Source organism: Manis pentadactyla, chromosome 6, assembly GCF_030020395.1.
Source record: "Manis pentadactyla isolate mManPen7 chromosome 6, mManPen7.hap1, whole genome shotgun sequence".
Taxonomy (NCBI): domain Eukaryota; kingdom Metazoa; phylum Chordata; class Mammalia; order Pholidota; family Manidae; genus Manis; species Manis pentadactyla.
The window spans coordinates 97,710,146-97,730,547 of NC_080024.1; the positions used below are offsets into that span (position 1 = coordinate 97,710,146).

General features: G+C 41.2%; 1 protein-coding gene across 1 annotated transcript in view; it reads left to right on the top strand.

The window, feature by feature from the left end:
* Positions 1-11,985, top strand: part of KLHL14 (kelch like family member 14) — a 90,115-nt gene extending 78,130 nt beyond the window's left edge. Inside the window, exons 6-9 of the mRNA XM_036885501.2 lie at positions 4,957-5,147; positions 5,228-5,386; positions 7,958-8,115; positions 9,899-11,985. Of these exons, the coding sequence (XP_036741396.1) occupies positions 4,957-5,147; positions 5,228-5,386; positions 7,958-8,115; positions 9,899-10,039 (649 nt within the window). The 3' untranslated portion in view covers positions 10,040-11,985. The remainder of the gene's footprint in view (positions 1-4,956; positions 5,148-5,227; positions 5,387-7,957; positions 8,116-9,898) is intronic.
* The last annotated feature ends 8,417 nt before the right edge of the window (positions 11,986-20,402 follow it).

The following is a 20,402-nucleotide window of genomic DNA, read 5'->3' on the forward strand; positions in this document are numbered from 1 at the left end:
CGAAAACATAGGAGACACTCTTCAGAAAAGAAGTTTCTCGAAACATTTAATCGAGTTAATTTTGCATTGTATATGTTACTGGCTAAGTTGCTGTTTTTCCCAGATCATGTCTCGGAGGCGACAAAGAATGATGCCAACAAACAACAGAAGGAGCTACCAGCAAAGCTTTTACTGAGGAGTGAATAGAAAAGGGCTCCTGCTAATCAGAGGGGCTCCAAGGAAGGGTGCCCCCTGGGCTGCAGTGGGGTGTTTATAAGCATAGAAGAAGGAAGGTCACATGTTTGGCCAGGGCTTGTGGCTAGGGTCAAGCATGATTATTGGCTCCCTGAACCGATTCTTCAGAATGAGGTTTCTTGTTGACCAGGGTCCCACTTGGCCGGCTGACTACAATGCCTAGCACCAGTGTCCCGCTTGGCCGACCTCTACAGGGGCAACTTGTCCTGTTCTACTTACCCCACTGACTTCCTCCTGCCTGTATAGATCATGAATCAAACACACCAGGCTTCCCCAAAATCCCCCTTCCATTAGCTGCTACCAAACTTCAAAAAGTTACTGTGCTGAGCAGTTACCCAAAGGACTGAGAATAATAGCAACGCAGAACCACCCCGGGGCACTGCACCCTTGGAGCAGCCCAACGGACTCCCAGAATATCTCACCTGATCAGAGCTTCCAAAGGAATTGCTGGAAGGGCAGGACTACCTCCCAGGTTCCTGGGGCGACGGGCACATGGCCTCTAGGCTCACTCCACCGCTGCCTGCTCCCTGAGAATTTACTGACAGAAATGGCAAGACAAAAATATAAATTTAAGTGTAATGCTGGTGAGTTGTTCTGGCCCCAGAATTAGGATTTGATTCTTTAGTAAGAAGAAAAGAGCAAAGATGAAAACTCAACCAATAGGATGCTTTGGTGACTTGAAATTTTTTCATTTTAGACATTTAGACATTTTAGGTGTTATTCTTATGGAGCTCTGACCCCCTAGCTAGTCCGGAGAAGAGAAAAAGAAAAAGCAGTTTGGAGAGCAGGGACTACAAAGCTCATGTCTCACAGAGGAAGTGAAAAGCCAGAAACAACTGCTTCGAAATGTTTCTACATTTAAGTACATTGTTTCTAACAGTTTTAGATAGGGTTATGGTAATTCATTCCCATACTGTAAGGTAGAAACTGGCTACCCTAAATGTCAGAAAGGACATGTAAAACCCTGTACAATATACAGGGTTCACAGTATATTTGTAGAGGTTATTGGTAGCCTGTTTTAAATTTATGTCAATATATTGGATATTGCCTCTGACATTGGGACAGCAGGGCTCTGGAGAAAGTAGAGATCTATCTGAAATACAAACGGTGTAATCCCATTAACAAGTCTTCCATAACCTTGAATTTACTTTTCCAAACACAAAGAAATCAGGTGTGCTCCTGAGGGAGAAGGGGCAGAGAGCATGCCCCGGAGACTAGCCTGAGCACACCTACAGTTGCTGGCAGATCATTAACTAGCTGGTGTTTCCACAATGCATTTCATGAAGCCTCAGTTTGCACATGCAAGGAAGTCAGAGGCTCAGATTCTTCGCTTTGGAATTTCTACGTAAAAAATGCTTTCAGTCGGAAAGTGAAACCTACTGGGTTTTTTTCCTATTTAGATCCTAACAGTGACACTGTGTGGATAAAGCTAGGAGTACACGTGAAGCCTCAGATTAAGCACTCCTCAGCTAAAAAGAGAGCAGGCTCACTTACTGTCAGGGAGGAGAGAAGGAACCAGGTCAGAAAAAGTGAGGAAACTGAAACTGAGCCTAGGCAAAAAGAGCCACAGTAGCAGAGGAAGTGCTTCTCTTATTCTCCACTCTGTGAACTTAATTAAATAAAGTTTTCATACTTGTCAGGACTAAAGGGCATTTTCTCTTCTAGACAGTATATAGTGCACAGAAAACTCATGGCCTCACAACCCACATAGTCCAAATTATTTAAAGATGGTCCATGAATGAAATCAGTAAATTAACTATTTCACAGGCTCCCAGCCTTGTCATGGAACCATATGAAGAGAGGACACTGTCTTATCCATGTGCCGATGGTGCACAGAGACACCTGGGCTACTTTCGTACAGGTTTTTGTAGACATGTGTCTACACTTTTAACTGAGAAGGTGAAATCATGAGTAAAATAAACTTGACCTACCATATTCAACAAGAGAGCAATTGAAATCTGGTTAGAGAAATAGAAGGAAGCAGTCAGGGGTCCAGCTGTGTGCACCTAACTTTGCAACTATTTTTAACCTAATTTTATTTTTAGAAAAGTGTTTACTCTATAACAGGAAATCCCACATTTTTTAGGTTAATGAGTCCATTGATAATCTGATTAAAAGCTTTCTACAAACATTCTCCTCTCAAAAAATGCACATGTGCAAAACCTAGATATGCAACATTTTATTATAATTTCAAGATCATGAACCCCTCAGAAGACATGTGTCCCAGGTAGCAACTCTTACTGTGTGAAATGTTTCACCTGTTCTTTATTTTCCTAACTACTTTTTCCATCATTGTTGTTCATCATCCTTCTGAATTTTTCACAGCACATATTTCTTTTAAAAGCATCAAGAAAATATAGAAAAAAACAAACATAGCCAAAATATTACTCTAAAATTATCAATAATTATCAATGATGCTAACAATGCCAGAACTACAAAAAAAAAAACCAAAACAGAACCATAGGAAGCAGCAGCCCCACTTCTGAGCATATAGCCAAAGGAATCATATTCTTTGTGACATTAATCATAATAGCCACAATCCAGAAACAACTAAAGTATCTGTTGACAAATGAGTGGATAAAAATGTGGTATATATTATGTATGCACAATGGAATATTATTCAGCTATAAAAAAGAAGGAAATCCTGCCATTTGTGACAATGTGGAGGAAATTGAAGGTCATTATGTTAAGGGGAAAAAGCCAGACAGAGAAAGACATGCTGCCTGGTATCACTTACATGTGGAATCTAAAAAATGAAGTCGAACTTCCAAAAACAGAGAATAGAAGGGTGGTTGCCAGCATCTGGAGGTGGGAGGAAGAGAGAAGGTTTGGTCAAAGGCTGCAAACTTTCAGTTATAAGATGAATAAGATCTGAGGATCTAATGTACAGCACAGTGATTTTAATTAATAATATTAGAGTGTATTTTTGAAATTTGCTAAGAGAGCAGATTGTAAGTGTTCTCTCACACACAAAGGTAAGTTTGTGAGAGGATGGGTATGTTAACTAACCTGATTGTGGGAATCATTTCACAATATATGCATATATCAAATAATCACATTGTAAATATACTACATTTACAAGTTACAATTATATTACAATTGTAAATATATTACAATTTTGTCAACTGTACCGTGGTGAAGCTGGAAAAAATTAATTAATGCTGAACACATCACCATCTGTTACACATATCATACCCATATGGTAATAAATCACCTAAACAAACATTGAAGAATTAACCATCATTTAAACTATTACTAGGAAAAGTTTGTATGCAAACATCTTGATGGCTGATTTTTGAAATCTTTTTTATCCAGATAATATTAACTGGTGGTTCCTAAGCACCTGAAACGCTGGCCACTATGACAGCACCTTCTGTCTGTATTTGCAGATACTGCAGTGAGGAAGGCTGTCACCCCCGGGTTACAGAGGAGCAACCCAAGGCTGACAGGGGCTAAGTAACAGGTCAGAGGACACACAGCCAGTAAATCATACAGCCCGGCAGTCTGATGCTGGAGACCAAACTGTGCATCCAGATGCCATATGGCATCCCAGAGTTTTTGGCACTTTGCATACACAACTTAGGGAATCTGCTGACCATACAGGCTTGCTGCTGAAACCTCCTGGACTCTGATCTCACCACTGCCATTGCCCAAGAGTCTTGGCGTCAGTTTTTATGAAGACCATTAATTCATCAGACATAAATTATATTCTCAGAGGGGCTTGGCACTTAACAATCGTACTTACTCGGTCCTGGGCCACATGTCATTCTTATGAGGTATATTATCCAGCAGCATCAACGAGGGAAATGAAGCAGGAGCTTAAGGACCTGCTTAAGATTCCAACCTACTCACCCTAACTCCAAGTTTTTGAGTCCTCTTTAAACATTTAGTCTCCCTCAGCTCTCATGTCTTACTTGTTGCCAAGTCTTGCATCTTCCTGTAAAATATTGTTGTGCTACCCCTTTCCATGTCTTTTCCTAAAACTCTAACACAAGTCCCGAATATCTCACTCAATTATGATCTACCTCAGAATCAGCCCTGCTTCCAATCCTTTCAGCCCAGCTTGTGTCTTTTGCCTTTGATGGCATAATGGGATAATTTAAAAAATAGCCTCTCTTGAAAAGAGACTAAAAAATATCCTATAGCTTCGTAAGAATCAACATGAAGAGCTACATAGACGAAATTCCTGTGATTGTTCATAAAAGAGCAAAATTTCAACATGACATTCAGTTCACAGAAGTTTCTCCTATTTGCAGTAGTACTGGGGGGTAAAAAGAAGAAATGGTAATTGAAGAAAAATTTTGATGAGGTAGTTCTCTTATAAATTGGGAACAATGACCCTTGAAGGACCATAAAAAAGTGAATGTCAAGATAATTTATTATTGTTACATTATCTGCTTCATTGTTCACTCTGTCTTACCAAGCTGCAATATCCTCACAAGGCACCAAGTATGCTAGACGTTAGTGAGCACTTGAACAGTGTATAGAAAAGCAAGAAAAGGAGCTGAAACAGAGTGCCGGTGAATTTCCCCTTGACTGTTTCACTGTCAAGAACATTGGCCACAGTGGGCAAGGCAGAGGATGACGGTCTGAGGCCTCCGGCTTGGAGGGCAGGTGTCTGTCTGGCCTCCGAGGGTCTGCAGACTGCCTGACGCGGACGCAGCTCCTTCCTCTGGCCGACTGGGCTCCTCTGTGATTGACAGCAGGTTGTTTCCGTTGCAGAAGAGCCAGTTTCTACGCATGTCGGCTGGACAAACATTTATACGTCATTGGCGGGAGGAACGAGGCCGGCTACCTGTCCAGCGTGGAGTGCTATAACCTGGAGACAAACGAGTGGCGTTACGTGTCCTGCCTGCCGCAGCCACTGGCGGCCCACGCCGGAGCAGTGCACAGTGGGAAGATATACATTTCGGGCAAGTCAGTCCTCCACTTTCTGCTCCAAGTTCAGTTGCAAGGCACTCTCTTGACTCGTACCTCTCTGCTTAATTCACAGGGGGCGTGCACAATGGGGAATATGTCCCGTGGCTATACTGCTATGACCCTGTCATGGACGTCTGGGCTCGGAAACAAGACATGAACACGAAACGCGCCATCCACACTCTGGCTGTAATGAATGATCGCCTGTATGCAATTGGAGGAAATCATTTGAAAGGTCTTTTTTTTTTATTTTGTTTTAATCACAATAACATTTGCATCTCATGTGTCTTGCTAAGGGGGTTTCTCGTTAGATAATTATAGCTAACCAAGTAAAAAACGTGTTGACCAAATAAAATCTACTCTGTGTAAATTAGCAGTACCCTTGGGCAAGCATTTATTTTGTCTCCTCCACAGATAGAATTATTTTTAAGTTACCACACACATTAAAGAAATGAATAATGATGTCTACAGAAGATTAAAATTGAGAGCATTAATAACTGAAAAGCAGAATTTGTTATAACAATGAATTCAGTAAAATAGATTATTCCTTATCACCAAAGTTATAGTAATGGATTTTTTCCAGAAAATTGTTTTTTGTAGTAATCATAAAGAACTTTAGCTATAGCTGCACAAAGAAGCAACTGTGTGATTTTTTATTAAAAACAACACTTGGTAGAATTTCATGTCTAAATTTAGAATGACTTGTTCTAAGAGTCAGTTCATTGAATGTGTGAGAACATTTACTGAGGGGCTCTGGGCCTCAGTTTCCACATCTGAAAGTGAAAAACCAGCTCTGACCTTCCTTGGTCTTTGAAATCACACTAAGCGAGAAAGGCCATCTGCGTATGGCAGGTAAGGCCCAACTGTACATTTATTTTTCAATAATAATCTTTAAACATGGGGTAGACTTAGACATTCTGTTTTTCCTGATACCATTTACCCCTAAATGTACTAAAGACTACACACGTGTGATTTTTATAATTATTTAAGCATTAAACCTACGTATTTCCAAGTTCATATTAGACCAGAAATATCAGCATCTCAGATGTGGATGCTGCCCGTCCCACTGGTCCCCCTGTGCCGGGAGGGCATTATCTTTGCTGCATCAGCTCTTCTCTTTTTATTCTCTCTCACTGGGGCTTCTTCATTTCAATCCATACATCATCACATTACATCAACATACTTTATATTAACTTTGTGGCTTCTACATTAAAACATGATTCTACTAATTTCTTTTGCACAATAACACCTCACCATTTTAGGAACTTTTAATATTAAAGGCTGTACTCCAATAGAAATACTTGGGTAATAACAGCCTGAATTAGAGATAGCACATACACATTAAAATCAGGTTGGTTCAAGGAAGCATTATGGTGCAGAGGAAGGGGTGTGCCCTGAAGTCCTAGCATGGATTTGAACCCCAGTCATGAACTTGTAGCTGTATGATCCTGGGATCCTCCTCGAGACACGTAGCTCCGTGCCCATAAAGGATAGTTATCCTTGCCTCAGTGGTTTTGTGAAGATTACAGTCAACACATGTAATACACGTACTGGCCACAGAGAAGCCACGTATATCCTCATATGATGCCACTAGAACTTTAGAACTGAGAATTTGCCCCAATCCTGTCTCCAAATGTGCCTGATTATCATCAAGAATCTTAATGGTAAAGAAAGGAATATACCACAGAGTTGCATAAGCAGATGCTTTATTATTCCCAAATATACGCGATTTATTTTATGTAAGAAATCAGTGGCTTGAAATAATCTGCCTTCGTCAAGAATGAAAATTATTCTACTTTTGAGTCTATCTGTTTAATTGCTTTGAAGAGTCCAGTATGTTGATTAATTTAGTATGTGCATTATAACTGTCAGCTGGCAAAAATCCCTAGCACGCTTTTAACTAGAAGAAAAAAATCATTAAGCGTTCAGTCTGCTTGGTGGCCATGAAGCTCCCGCTGAGGATCTTTGATTCCTTAAATTAAAGGCAGGGCTCCCGCGGAGCCCAGTAGCCTAAGTTGTTCTCTGCAGCCCAGCCACCAGGAGACTCAGAGGTCAGAGAAAAACCCTTCAGTGCAATTAAGTTCCTTGCTGTGAGTCTGGATCCTTACTAGGTGCTGGGAAATGTTCACATGATCACGGCTGCTCCTAAACATTGTCAGCCTGTAGAAAAGGCAAAAGAGGTTTTGAGCGATGTATTCTTAATTAAGTAAAACATGTTGATAAAGTTAAACATTCATTTAAGAGCCGTGTAGTTGAGTCCGCACGCGCGTGAGCCCCGGATTCTGTCGCTGTGGTTTCCGTCTCAGCCTGTACGCTTGGTGACGGCGTGACTTCCTGAAGTCACGGATTCTGTCCCTTGGTTTCCTCGCTGACAAAGTGAATAGCGTGGGTACAGCTGTCTCGCAGGGTGGCGGAGGGGAGTGAGTGGATTCATAGTAAAGGTCTCAGAAAACAGCTAGCTTGCTGTAAGCACTCTATGAAATGCTTGCTTTAACTATTACTATTAAAACCTTTTAAATAGGGTTTTAATAAACTTTTTTACATAAGATCTACCCCCACATAAGGAACCTTTCCCAATGACATCTCATCGAGCATTCTTGCTTTGTATTAACCCAATACACCCAGCTTTTGTCTTTGTTCAGGTCTTTCTGGCGCGTCTCCCAACATCACCAGCAAATGTGTGCACCTGCATCTTCAGAGACACAGGGACCTACTTCTTGACGCTAGACCTCTTTTTACAAGAAGCCCTGGCCTCAAACGGGGCGGCGAGTTTATCCTCACGTGCTCCCTCTGCCGTGTCCCTTAGGTTTCTCCCACCTGGACGTCATGCTGGTGGAATGTTACGACCCAAAAGGCGACCAGTGGAACATCCTCCAAACGCCCATTCTGGAGGGTCGGAGTGGCCCCGGCTGCGCGGTGCTCGACGACAGCATCTACCTGGTGGGGGGCTACAGCTGGAGTATGGTAGGTGTCTTCTCCCTCGGCCCGGGCCCTTCTCGCTTCCCTCCAGACGTTCCCACCACGAGTGCGCCTTGTGCACGTGGGCGGGGAGCCACTGCAAGTCCCAGACAGGGTCCGTGTGGTCGCTGTGGACCCGCCTGCCCCGGCCGCCTGCCTCACAGACACAGCGACCCCGGTCGGCTCCGTGCTTTTGGGAGTCCTGTTTTCCAACTGAAAGTGCAACTCAGTGATTTCACAAACGTTGTGTTGAAATTGGATGGGAGACTCTGAAAACTGCTGATCGGGAATGCATGAAAAATGGAAATGATTACGTATCCACAAATTCTCCTTAGAATCTATAGTTTGCCATTGCTTTTCACTTTTTCCCCCTTTATCATGAAAATTTCTGAACACACAAAGTTAAGGGTACAGTGGACCCTCGCTTAACCCATCGTCCAACTTTCAACATCTATCAAAGTTTTGCCATATTCACTTTTTCCATCCTCCCTTTTAAAATTTTTGACTGAAGCAATATGAAGCAAATTCTAAATATATAATTTCACCCTACGTGCTTCAGTTTTTATCTTTAAAAAATCATTTGTTTGTATAAACACATTATCACTATCACACCCAAGAAAATTAACAGTAATTTCTTTATATCTAAGCCATATTCAAACTTCTCCTATAGTGTTGAAAATGTGTATTTCTCAAGCTGGTATGTTCAAATCAGGATCCAACGCATCTCAGCTGTGTTCGGCCATTACAGCTCACGTGTCTCCCGCAGCTGGGGACTCACCGCTGCCCCACCTCTTCCATGCCGTTGACCTGTTGAGACGCAGGCTCAGCCACCGTGTGGAATATACAGCCCTCGGGAACTGGCTGAACATCACCTTGTAGTGCCATTTAAAATGGTCTTTGTCTCTACAGTTCCTATAAACTGGAAGTTAGAGAAAGGAGCTTAATTAAGTTAGCACTTTCCTTTTTCAGACTTTTTTGTTATTTATTTTTGTTTTTTCATCAAGAACACCTGAGGAAGTGGCTGTTTAAATTACAGCACATTAGGAGACATGCAGGGTCTAGTGGCCTAATGTGTTCACTTTTTAAGTAATGACTGTATATTTTCCTATTTATATGTCATTTTTATAAGAATAGTTTAAGGTTTGGATAATATTCATTTTACTTCTTTTGCATTGAATAAGGCTGTTAGATGAGGTTCTGAGTACACACATTGGGAATCATATGCCGGGAGTACACTTTCAGAAAATGGTTATTAAGTTGTTATGGATTTTTGTTTGCTTTTTGTCTATGGTGGAAGCCAAGTGGCCTCAGTTTGGGAAGGGAAATGCCATCCAAGCACTACCCCCAGGGGTTGACTTAAAGGAAATAAGATTAAAGACCTTTCTTATTTTTCATGTGACCTCTTGAAAATAAATAAATCAATGTGCAAAGACATCAGGAAGACTTCATTTTCAGTTAGTTTTAAACTGGTGTTGAATCCCAGCTCTAATTCTCTATAGTACTTAAAAATGGGGAAAAATTGAGACAACCATCTAAAATCCAATTTATTTCAATTATTTGAATATTTAAGATGAATTTTTCACTTTCATTTATCAAACCAGCTGAGTAACTTCCAACATTTAGTCAATTATTTTAAAAGATTTGTTGATCACATGAAGCCACTTAAAATCCACTGCTTTCATCTGGAATTTTTTAACCAGAGCAGGGAATTGATATTTCTTCCCAATGTAATTGTGGTAAGGTTTCCATTGCACTTCTTCCCTAAACGCCCCCTGTTCTGCCATTACAGGGGGCCTACAAGTCATCTACAATATGCTATTGTCCAGAAAAAGGCACCTGGACAGAACTGGAAGGAGACGTAGCAGAACCACTGGCAGGTCCAGCCTGTGTGACGGTCATCCTGCCCACCTGTGTGCCTTACAACAAATAACATCTGGAGCGGGGAGGGGCAGCCACATCCTGGGACACGATGGCAGCAGACATCTCTCTCCCGCCGGGAGCGACGCATTCTAAGGGTGCAACTGCCGAAACCCACCCTTGGTTCTGATGATTGACAAGTAACCATGAAAGAAAAAGACCTGTTCTTGAACAGATACTGTCTGTAACTCGGATCACGCCAAACTCCCTATGGTGACAGACTCTTCTATTTCCAACTGGTTTTAACTTGTCCCAGCTTTACAAAAACTCCTCACATGGATCTTAACTTTCAAAGGAGAATGATAAAATACAGAGCGGTGCCCCCAGAGAGACCTAAGATCAGTATTGTCCATTGTAGTCTACCTGCATGTGATCTGTGTTGAGTTTTGGGGATATTGTGTTCATGAATGATACAAAATTTGACCCACCTAAATACTTACACTGCATTATAGAAATTGCAACTCGATTCTATATCCCTAACCTGTGGCTTCTTCACAGACTCAATAGGCAGCACAGTTATAGAAAATCATGTAAGATTAAAGAGGAACATTTTTATTTCTGTATAACTTCATTTCGTACACCTTCTGCCCCCTACAGCACCTCTTGGGATCAGAGAAGAGAAAGGTGTTGGCTCTTGTAGCAGATGTTTTTTGCCTTGTAGATTCTAGGCTAGCCAGTCATAATTTCTATGTCCTTAATTTTGTATGAGAGTTTAAAACAAAATACACTCTTCCACTATTCTTTCCACAGAGGCCCGTGCTTTCTCATTTTTTGCAGTATATAAGTGGTGAGCCCTCCTGTTACCACTTAAAAGCTGGCACTGACAGTCAGTCCCACAGTATTGATGAGATTCTATTGGATGACACGCCTACCCAAACAACCCGTAACGAAAACTGGAAGATTGCTTTCAGCAAGTCAGGGGTGGAAAGAAAGTCACATGTCATTTCAGTGCAGTCCCACTGGCTTCTGTCCCCAGCACAGCGTGAAAGAGCTGCAGGGGCAAGTCACTGCTCCTGACAAATACTTCTCCCCCTTCCTCGCCGTTGGCTCCAGAAATGCTCTCTGGTCAGCTCTAGAAAAGCTCATGACTTTCCCGACTAGTGCCCCAACTCATCATGTGTGTTTGTCATCACCAGAGATGCCTGGGCTCAGGTGCCTTCGGGAACATGCAGAATTTAGCAGGTCAGGAGAGCACGCATCTCCTCGCTGTGGCCAAACAAGCAGGACTGGCAGGAACATGAACTTGATCTTCAAGCTCTTCAGAGCTGGATCAACAACCAGGGTAAATAAAAACCTAAAATATTTTTTTAATCACCCAGAGATGTTGTTGAATCCTGCAATTATGTGTCATTCAAAACAACACCGTGGGGAAGCTACAAATTCAAAATGCCCTGGTGATACGCTTTCGCTGTGGGACACGTCCAGAGGGTTGGGTGTGCTGGAGCCCAGGACCGTTTCTACAGTCAAGTGCAATCTCTGTTGTTTTTGTATTTATTTGTATGTTTAGATCCAAAGGATCCATTGTAAAAATATATATGTAAATATATGTATCCAGTGCAATCAACTTTCATGTCTTTTTCCTTGAAAGCATATGATATGTAGAAGGAAAGAAAAGCTACAGGACTTTGTGCAAAAATCCCAGCTGACATCACGATGAGAGCAAGGTCTGCTTCAAAACCTTTTGTCATCAACTGTCACCATTTCTTCTGAAAGTCACAGTTTATACAAGGATGTTTGCTTTCCTTAGACTTGTTCTTCATTTATTTCTTATTTCTAACCAAAAAAAATAAGAGCATTTATGAGAACTAGTAGTAAAGCTTTCTGTATTTCAGAAAGACACAAACTACTAGAAAGTGAAAAGTGAATAAATGAGTCACAGAGAATGTAAATTTTGTACAGTCTTAGGATGTGTAAATGAAGCTTGCTTGGAAGGGGAAAACTTTAAATAAAAACTTTATGTACTAATTCATCTGTCATCTTCCTACTTATAATACATATGTATAGATCTCTACATTGAATTATTTGAAGATTTATGATCTGCAAATGCCTAAAATTTTTATTCTGCCAATATACTTTATAAGTTTGTTTAGCTTCCTAGAAATATGTAAACATATACAGTATAGGAAGATTATGGGATTTTGTGGAATGCTGAAATTATTGGAATGCTTACAGAAAACATCTTGAGTTGAACGTTAGTAGAATCTTATTTTTCCACTGCAAGAGTGCCACAGTATGGGATAACTTATCCAAGACTTAATAACTAAATATTTATAGAAATTATTGGAAACATTGTATGTGCTTACACACTTTCTAAAGAATAAGTGAATCACACATTTCATTAGTTCAATTTTCTAAATATGTAGTATTTGACTTTATTTTTGAAAATCGAAGAGGGCAAAGAAAGAAGCTGTGAGAGGCAACAAGGGAAAGAAACCGAGGCATGCAGCTGAAGGTAGCAGCTGGGCAAATCTTCGGACAAGGAGCTGTGAAGGGTTGAAAGCTATTGCCTGAAGCCTGCAAGCTAGAAAGAATTTTTTTAATTGCTTTTCAGCCGCATCTACCATTACTGATGGCTCACTCACAATTAAGTTGTATTCCATGGAAACAAGGCTAATGGAATTCCTCTTCCTGCCCTGGACGTACACCTCTCCACGCCAGCTCTCTGTGGGCCTGTTCCAGCCCCCCTGAGCCAATGGCTGGTCAGTGCAGGTCTTCCCAGGCCCTGAATCTCTGAAATCTGCAGTGCTGACCTTAGGCTCAGAAAGAGTAAACTATTTGATGAGGTTAAACAGCTGATGGGTGGGAGAGCTGGGATTCAAACCAAGGCTTTAATGAAGGTCATCTCCTAACCACCACGGTCTCCTGGCCAAGGGATCCTGGTGGACTGGCTGCTTGCAACAGATGAACAGCATCTTCTTTAGGGGAAAGCACCTTCCAGCAAATGCTCTGCTGCTGGTGTGAAAGAGCTGCAGGGAAGCAGAGTGGACAGGAGGAGGAGGAGCCAGCTCGGCAGCCTCGGGAAGCCCCTCAACTTCTCCATCTTCAGGTCTGTCGTCTGCATACAGAGTGTATACTCTTCAAAATATTATTCTGAAAACCATGTGTGAGGAATGTGAACATTCGCAGTTGGTGAACTGAAGTAAAACACCCACATCAGCTATCAGGACTCAATGCTACGCCAGGGGTTAGCGTGGTGAGCAAGATGCCTCAGCCTCACTTTAGCCTCACACATTTCTTTACTGCTCTGCTCACTAAGCAGCATGATGCTGTCCCACCAGCACAGCTCAGCTCTTCCACCTCTGCCCCTCTGCTTGTCATTTCTCTGCAGAGAATAGCCATTTCATGCTCAACACCATCTATTAAAATCCTGTCCTTCAAGTCTATTCAAACTCCATTGCTTTCATTAAGCCTTCATGATCACAAAGTCTCGTGATATTTTCCATCTGACTTCTATGGCTTTCTTACCTTATCTATTCCATACTATTTGCAGGATTTTATGTCTTCCCCTTTATAGATTCAGGGTTCCTTGAGGGTAGAGATAGCATATGACATATCTTTGAAAAAAAGCATGAAGCCATGAAATATTTGTTGAGTAAAGGTACTATTTTTTTTTAATTATTGTAATATGATCAAATTATGGACATTTGGGGAAACACAAAGGAAAATAGAAAATTACCTTTATTCCACCTTACAACACAGTAACTTTAATCCTCTGGGATCTGAGCTCTTCCTGGTCTTTTTCATTTGCACTTTTTGCATTCTGTACAAACGAATTTATATCTTGACATCTTAAATTTTAGCATTTCACAAGCATGTGTCCATGTGAGTCAGTGGTTTTCTAAGTAATTTTCAATAATTTTATAGTATGCTGAGCACACCTTCAAACTGGCAAATTCTGGTTGCAGATGGTCTTCAGACAGCATTTTTCTGACCCCTTCCTGTTTCCCGCCCATTAATTCACTCCACGGTTCATGGCTTTACCCAACAACTATTATTGTTTCACCATGACAAACACTCTGAATTAGGTAAAAGCATCTGGCTCTCCAGAGGCACCCCCAATTCAGGGCATCTGAGGCCCCTTCCTCCCCGGCCGTGCCCGACAACCAGGGCTGCCCCCACCTCCAGCCCCTCCAGGACAGTGGGCCAGTTGTCCTTCCCTCGTGAGCGGGAAGTTCAGCTCCAAGTTCCCACCCAGCGCCCCTTCATGCCAGGTGGCATTCACAGAGTTTGGCAGCAAGTTCCTTACTTGTTTTACAAGTTTTTCCTAAAAGCAGTTCTGACTATTAACACCAGCTGGGATGGGATGTCAAATTAAATGTATTCATTTCTTTTCCAACACGACTGGCCATATTAACCCAACTCATAGGAAAGAAAAAAAGAAAGGAAAGGAAGGAACTTTAAAGCCAAAGGCCCTGGAGGCTGTGCCTAATGAAACAGCATAAACCAGGCCCCTGGCTAGGCCCCCTCGGGGGCCATCGTCTCCTCAAGTTCCTCAGAATCCTTACTGTGGATACTGCTCATGTAGCACCATCACATATTTTGTTATACAGGAGTGTTTCATGGAACACCTGCCTTGTTCTAACTAATTCCTGGGTGTGGGGTGGACAGTAGCATGTTTGACCACAGTGGTGTGCCATAAATGGGCAGTGGCTGATTTTTAAGGCGTTAGAACCCCTGGAGTAACAGAGGCATTTCTGACTTGGAAATTCTATGCTGATAATTTTGAAAGTGAAAGTTGTGTTTTCCCAGAGACAATTTTCTCAAATACAATTCTGACTGTTACCAGTATGACAAACTTTACAATGGGCTTGTCTGTAAATGTGTGCAAGCTGGTTACCTTCGCCATATTAACCATGTTTCCTCTATTTAATGACTGTGAAAGCCAGAATTTTAATGCAAAAACCTGCCTTCAATTGGATTAAAACCATACTATTATGGAAATCTTTGCTCCATACAAAAATGAAGAAGTGCTGGTGTAATTCTGGCCTCCAGCTCAGAAGATACTCCCAAATGCTTCCTCTCAGGTGGTCTCATCACAAATGATGGGGATGAATAGGTAATAATTCTCCTCGTGTCCCAGAGAGCATCCTCAGTATTGTGCTGTCAGGCTTCCATTCACTTACTCCTTCCACTCTGGACAGAGCTCTGTGGTATGTCCTATAAAGAATGTAAATATATGTAACCATAATGCAAGGTAGGTGCGATAAAGACATACAAATAAGGTGGCATGTGGGTTCCAGAAAGGAAGAGTTTAAGTCCAGCTAGGGGAATGGGGGAAGGCTGGGGCAGAGGGAGCTATGAGTCTACCTAACAATAAGAAGAAAATAAATCAAATTTTTTCTCTCCAGTTACAGTTTGTAGGGTAATCCTTGAAAATAGAGTCAACAGCAACTAGGTTAGTTTTATATGGAAACTACATACTACATTTATATGGATATTATGATCATCTCCATATCAGAGTATTAAATGGTACTATACATGATGACAAAAATGAAAAAGTGTGGGGACAAGGGCTTTTCATGTTCAGATAGAATGAAGTTCACTGTGACGACTAACAGAGGATGACTGAGTCATTTCTGGAGCATTTGTAAGGCATTAGAGAGCCATAAAAGCAGTGCTCTGCAGTGGGAGGCTGATGGCCAGACTTTCTCTCCTCCGGGACATTCTCAAGCCCTGGCCACAAGTTGCTCACCCTTGGCCCAGGTAGGGACCTAGGCTGTGACCCTGCGGGACAGGGAAGGCGGCAAACGTCAGCCGTCCCGCGGAGCTGGGTGACAGAGCGGAAACCTGCAAAGCCCTCCGCACAAAGCCAGCCTTCCCTGCAGGGCACTGCTTGGGCTTCAGGTGTCATTCAGGAGGATGGGGTAGAGGGCCAGAAACTTCTAGAAGGCAGGAAATATTCCCCACAATCTCAGTTTAGGAATTAAAGATTTTCCAGATGAAGCAAACTGTTTCAAATGTATGACTGCTCACCTCCTGAGTCATTCGCAAGTTTTAAAGCTATAAATGAGGAGGGAAAAAATGAATCTGAAAACCACTGGAGGGAAGGGCTGAATCTTCTCCAGATTTCAGGGCTAAGGACACAAAGACCAGACTCTCAGCCAAACCCTGGCAGGGCCTGCCCAGGAATAGGGGCAAACTAAGGGTGGACGGGGAAGCACTGAACCGAGCCCCAGCCAAACTCAATCCCTCTCTGAATTAAAATAATTGCCCTCTTGGTCTATCTGCATGACAGAGACAGAGCAGAACCTTCCCTGGTAGAAGATACAGTTCTTTTATACACACTTTATACCAGTGCATCCAGTCAAAAATAATTATGTCTAAGAAAATACAAGACCATATAATCTATAATCAACAGAATAAAACAGAGACTCTGATTATCCAGATTTCTGAGTTAGCAAACAAATAACTCTGATTGAGATATGAAGTAAAATGTAGAAAAAGGAGAGAAAATAAGCAAAAGGATGGAGAATTCACCAAAAAATTAGAAACGATTTTTTAAAAGAAACAAATGGATATTCTAAAACAAAAAAAAAAAATGCAGTATCTTAAGAACTCAATGAATGGCAGATGAAAACATGGAAAAAACAGCAGGGAACACTGAACACAGGAAAGTATAATATGTGGGTAATTATAAATTAATATTGGCCATACAAAAAGTAATTGTGAATTCTTATGAGATTTAAAATAGATAAGATAACTAAGTATATAACAAGAATAATTCAAGAGACAGGAGGGAGTGGTAAATATAGAGTTCAGTGTTCTAAGTTTCTAGTAGTATAAGGGAAAAGGGAAAAGTAATAATTTGTAATAAGCCAAAGAGATGTGTTATGATCTCTAGGTTAACCATTAAAAGAATAATTTTTTAAAACGTAAAATTTACAAATGAATAGGAGGGAGATGTATTAGTGAAAACATTTAATTAAGAAAAAACGGTAAAGGAAAGAGAAGAAAATATAAAATACACCATATAAAAAGCAAATAGGTGGAGAAAGACAAATACCACATGACTTCACTTATTCATGGAATCAAAAAAACAAAACAAAATGAACAAAATAGCAGTGGACTCATAAACACTGGGAAGTAACTGGTGGTCACCAGGGGGGAAGAGCTGGGATAGGGTGTGGGGATAAAGGAGCACAAAAATTCTCAGTCATAATGTAAGCTGGTCATGGGGATGGAAGTACAGCATGGAGAATATATGGCCAATGGTTCTGTAACATCTTTCCATGTTGACAGTAACTGCACTGGGGGTGGGGTGAGGATTTAATAATGTCGGTAACTGGTGAATCACTGTGTTGTTTACTTGAAACCAATATAATATTATGTATCAACTATGTGTCAATGAAAAATAAAAAATTTTTAAAATAAAAAGCAAATAGTAATATGGGAAATATAAAACCGAATATATCAGTAATTTCATTAAAGATAAATGAACTAAATACTCCTAGTAAAAGAATAAGATTGTCAGACTGTTTTTTAAAAACTCATATGATGTTTACAGGAGATAAAATTTAAATATAAGGATATACCCAAAGAAGGCTGATGTAGCTGTAATACCACTAAGCAGGGTACGAAGACAGAAGAAACAGAGTTCATCAAAAAGGGCATGACTTCTTTCTACATGAAAAGCCTAGCACCTCTGAATTGGTAAAACTTGGCACATTAGATACAGTTTTATGTATTATAAATCAATTGTAGCTAATCAATGTTTTAAGAAATGATTTCTTACCAAAAAGTTATTTGACATGAAGAAAAAGGAAAGAAAAAAAGAGAGACATGATAAATAGGTAAATCTAAATAGATGTAGATAGGTGATAACAGAGATTGATAGAGATGATAGATAAATATAGATAGATGATGTGATAGATAAATATAGATAGATGATAGATAGATAGATAGATTATAGATAGATAGATGATAGGTGATGAAGAGATAGATAGATGATAAAGATGACAGATAGACAGGTAGATAACCTTGGATATTTATTATGATCTCTCCCAGGACTTCTATCTGTGGCTGACATTTCTAATGACTCTTAGATCTTTAGGTCATCCCTACAGTACTGTTTCTTCAAACATGGCGCACCCTCTCCAGGAGGTCAGCATGGCATGTCACACCACACTTGCGTCCACAAAACATACAACCCCTCAGTTGTGTTCAGGAGAAAAGAGACATTATAGCCTCAAAAGCCTTCAAACTTGGAGTACGGGTGGGAGCGTAGAGTAATGCTGGAGGCAGGGTGACACGTTCTGAGAATAATAAGTCAGAGCCCTGATCTGTGGAAAGGAAATATATAAAGGAAGGATTGTTCATCCCAAAATGAAAAAAAATAAAAAACAAAAAAAGCCCTGTTTGGGGGTAAAAAGTCAAGGATTATGTCTGATATATATATCCTCAGATATCAGTGAGACTCTCAGATTCAGGTTTGACTCTAAAACGGCAGCAAAGGCAGGCCAGATGGACTGTGTGAGCAGTGAGCAGTTAATGGGACAGGCAGACAGTGTTAATAAATCCCAAAGGGCTGGTTCCATCCAGAAAGACTCCACTGATCTGCGGGCACCTAATGTGCAGGACCTCAGAGGACGCATTCTCTTGGTGTCTGCGTCGCACACCAATCACAGACTTCAGAAGGGCTGTCAGAGCAGAACGACGCCCTCAGCGTGTAAGCTGGCACCGCTGTGACTAAGATTGCAACTGGACTGGGACAAATCTCTATGATCTTGATATATGAAAGCCCAAATAGATGGTTTCCTCGGAAATGAATAAAAACATTTCCAAATTACTTGTTCAGGATTAATCCAGGGCAGCCCGGCAAAGCACGCACATTTGCTGAGGCTCAACGAAGCAGCCAATGAAAAATAAACTAAAATTGTCCAATTAGGGAGTTCCCTACATGGCAGAAAAGCCAAGCACAACTAAGATATGCATTTGGACAGAGTGCTACCTTTTAATTTCAAGTGTATAAATCCATAAAGTCAGTAATTGCAAACACATTGAAGCTTACTGGAAGCAGGTTAAATAGATGAAGAAGCAGGCTACAGCCGTGCCTCTTCTAGCCCAAGGTTCGAGTGCTCCTGACCAGCTTGACGTGGGCAGGTTAAATTCTTCTCTCTCAGCCTTAGTTTTGACATCTGCAAATGGGAGAAATGATACCTTTCTCTTGGGTATAATGAAATAAGTTTGTGTTTTTCCCATAAAGGAAGCATAATGCAGACAGATGCAGGGTATTCAAGACTATCGTACCAAGAGAAAGAGAGAAGTTTAGGAGCCACAGGGATTGGTCTCCCAGTCCCAAGTTGACCCTCTTCTATTGCTGTCCTGTTTACTTTATGGCTGGGTTTCCATTTACACAAGTGAACTGAGCTAGAAACCTGGTGAATCAACCCAGAAATCTAGTCTAAAATGCTTTTTCTCCAAATGTCCTGTTGATTCAAGTCTACTCTGCTCCCCACCCCCACAAAGAAAGTTTTGGTTTCAGGTATCTGGCAGTAAATCATATGTATTCTAAAATTTGAACCCATGGCATATGTAGCAGAATGTTAAATGGGAATTTTTTCTATTGTCTCAAACTAGAATTTTGGCTAAGTCCTCAAAATTGAAGACAGTGGGTGTTAAGTACCAATATATGTCAGTTTAGATTGTCTAAGAAGGAAACATCACATCAGGGTAGACATAACAGAGATGTACTGAGGAAAATGCTTCTTAGGGAAAAGGGGAGGGTGGAGAAGGCAATTCCTGTCTAGCCCCTGGCGTAGGAGAAAGGGAGAAAGGAGGGTTGGGCAAGAAGATACTCAACATATAGTAAAAGTCAAAGGTTAACCTTAGCCTGGAGAAGCCACTGGCAGAGATGCAAGGCTCTTCGCAGGAGCTCTCTGCTTTCCAGGAGACAGCTCCATGCAGCCACTGAGGGGCAGGAGGTGCACTGCCCTGCTCTCTGCCTGTGGCTCCAAGCAGGCTCTTCTCATCACTAAAGGAGAAAGACATGTCTACCCAGAAGGTTATGCTCAGGACTAAATGAGATCAAGTACGTAATGACCTGAGAAACCTCAACAGAAATAGTAACTGTATTCCCAAGTAAACAAATGAATCTTGTGTTCTGTAACCTTGGCCTATTGCACAATTTGAGGAAACAGATTGTGTAACTTAAGTGGCACATCCAGGAAACTTGCTGCCTGCAGTAATTCACTGAGGCCCTGGGCACTTGGCGGTACTGAGGAGAGCTGGTGACCATTTATTCAGTGCTTTTATTTGAGGACAATATTTTAGTAAGTCCCAATGTTTCATTACATAATGGCTGTAAATTACCCCACAGATTTCTTGAAGTTAAGATACGTGACAGGGTGACAGAGCACCTGGCTAGCCTGGGATCTCAC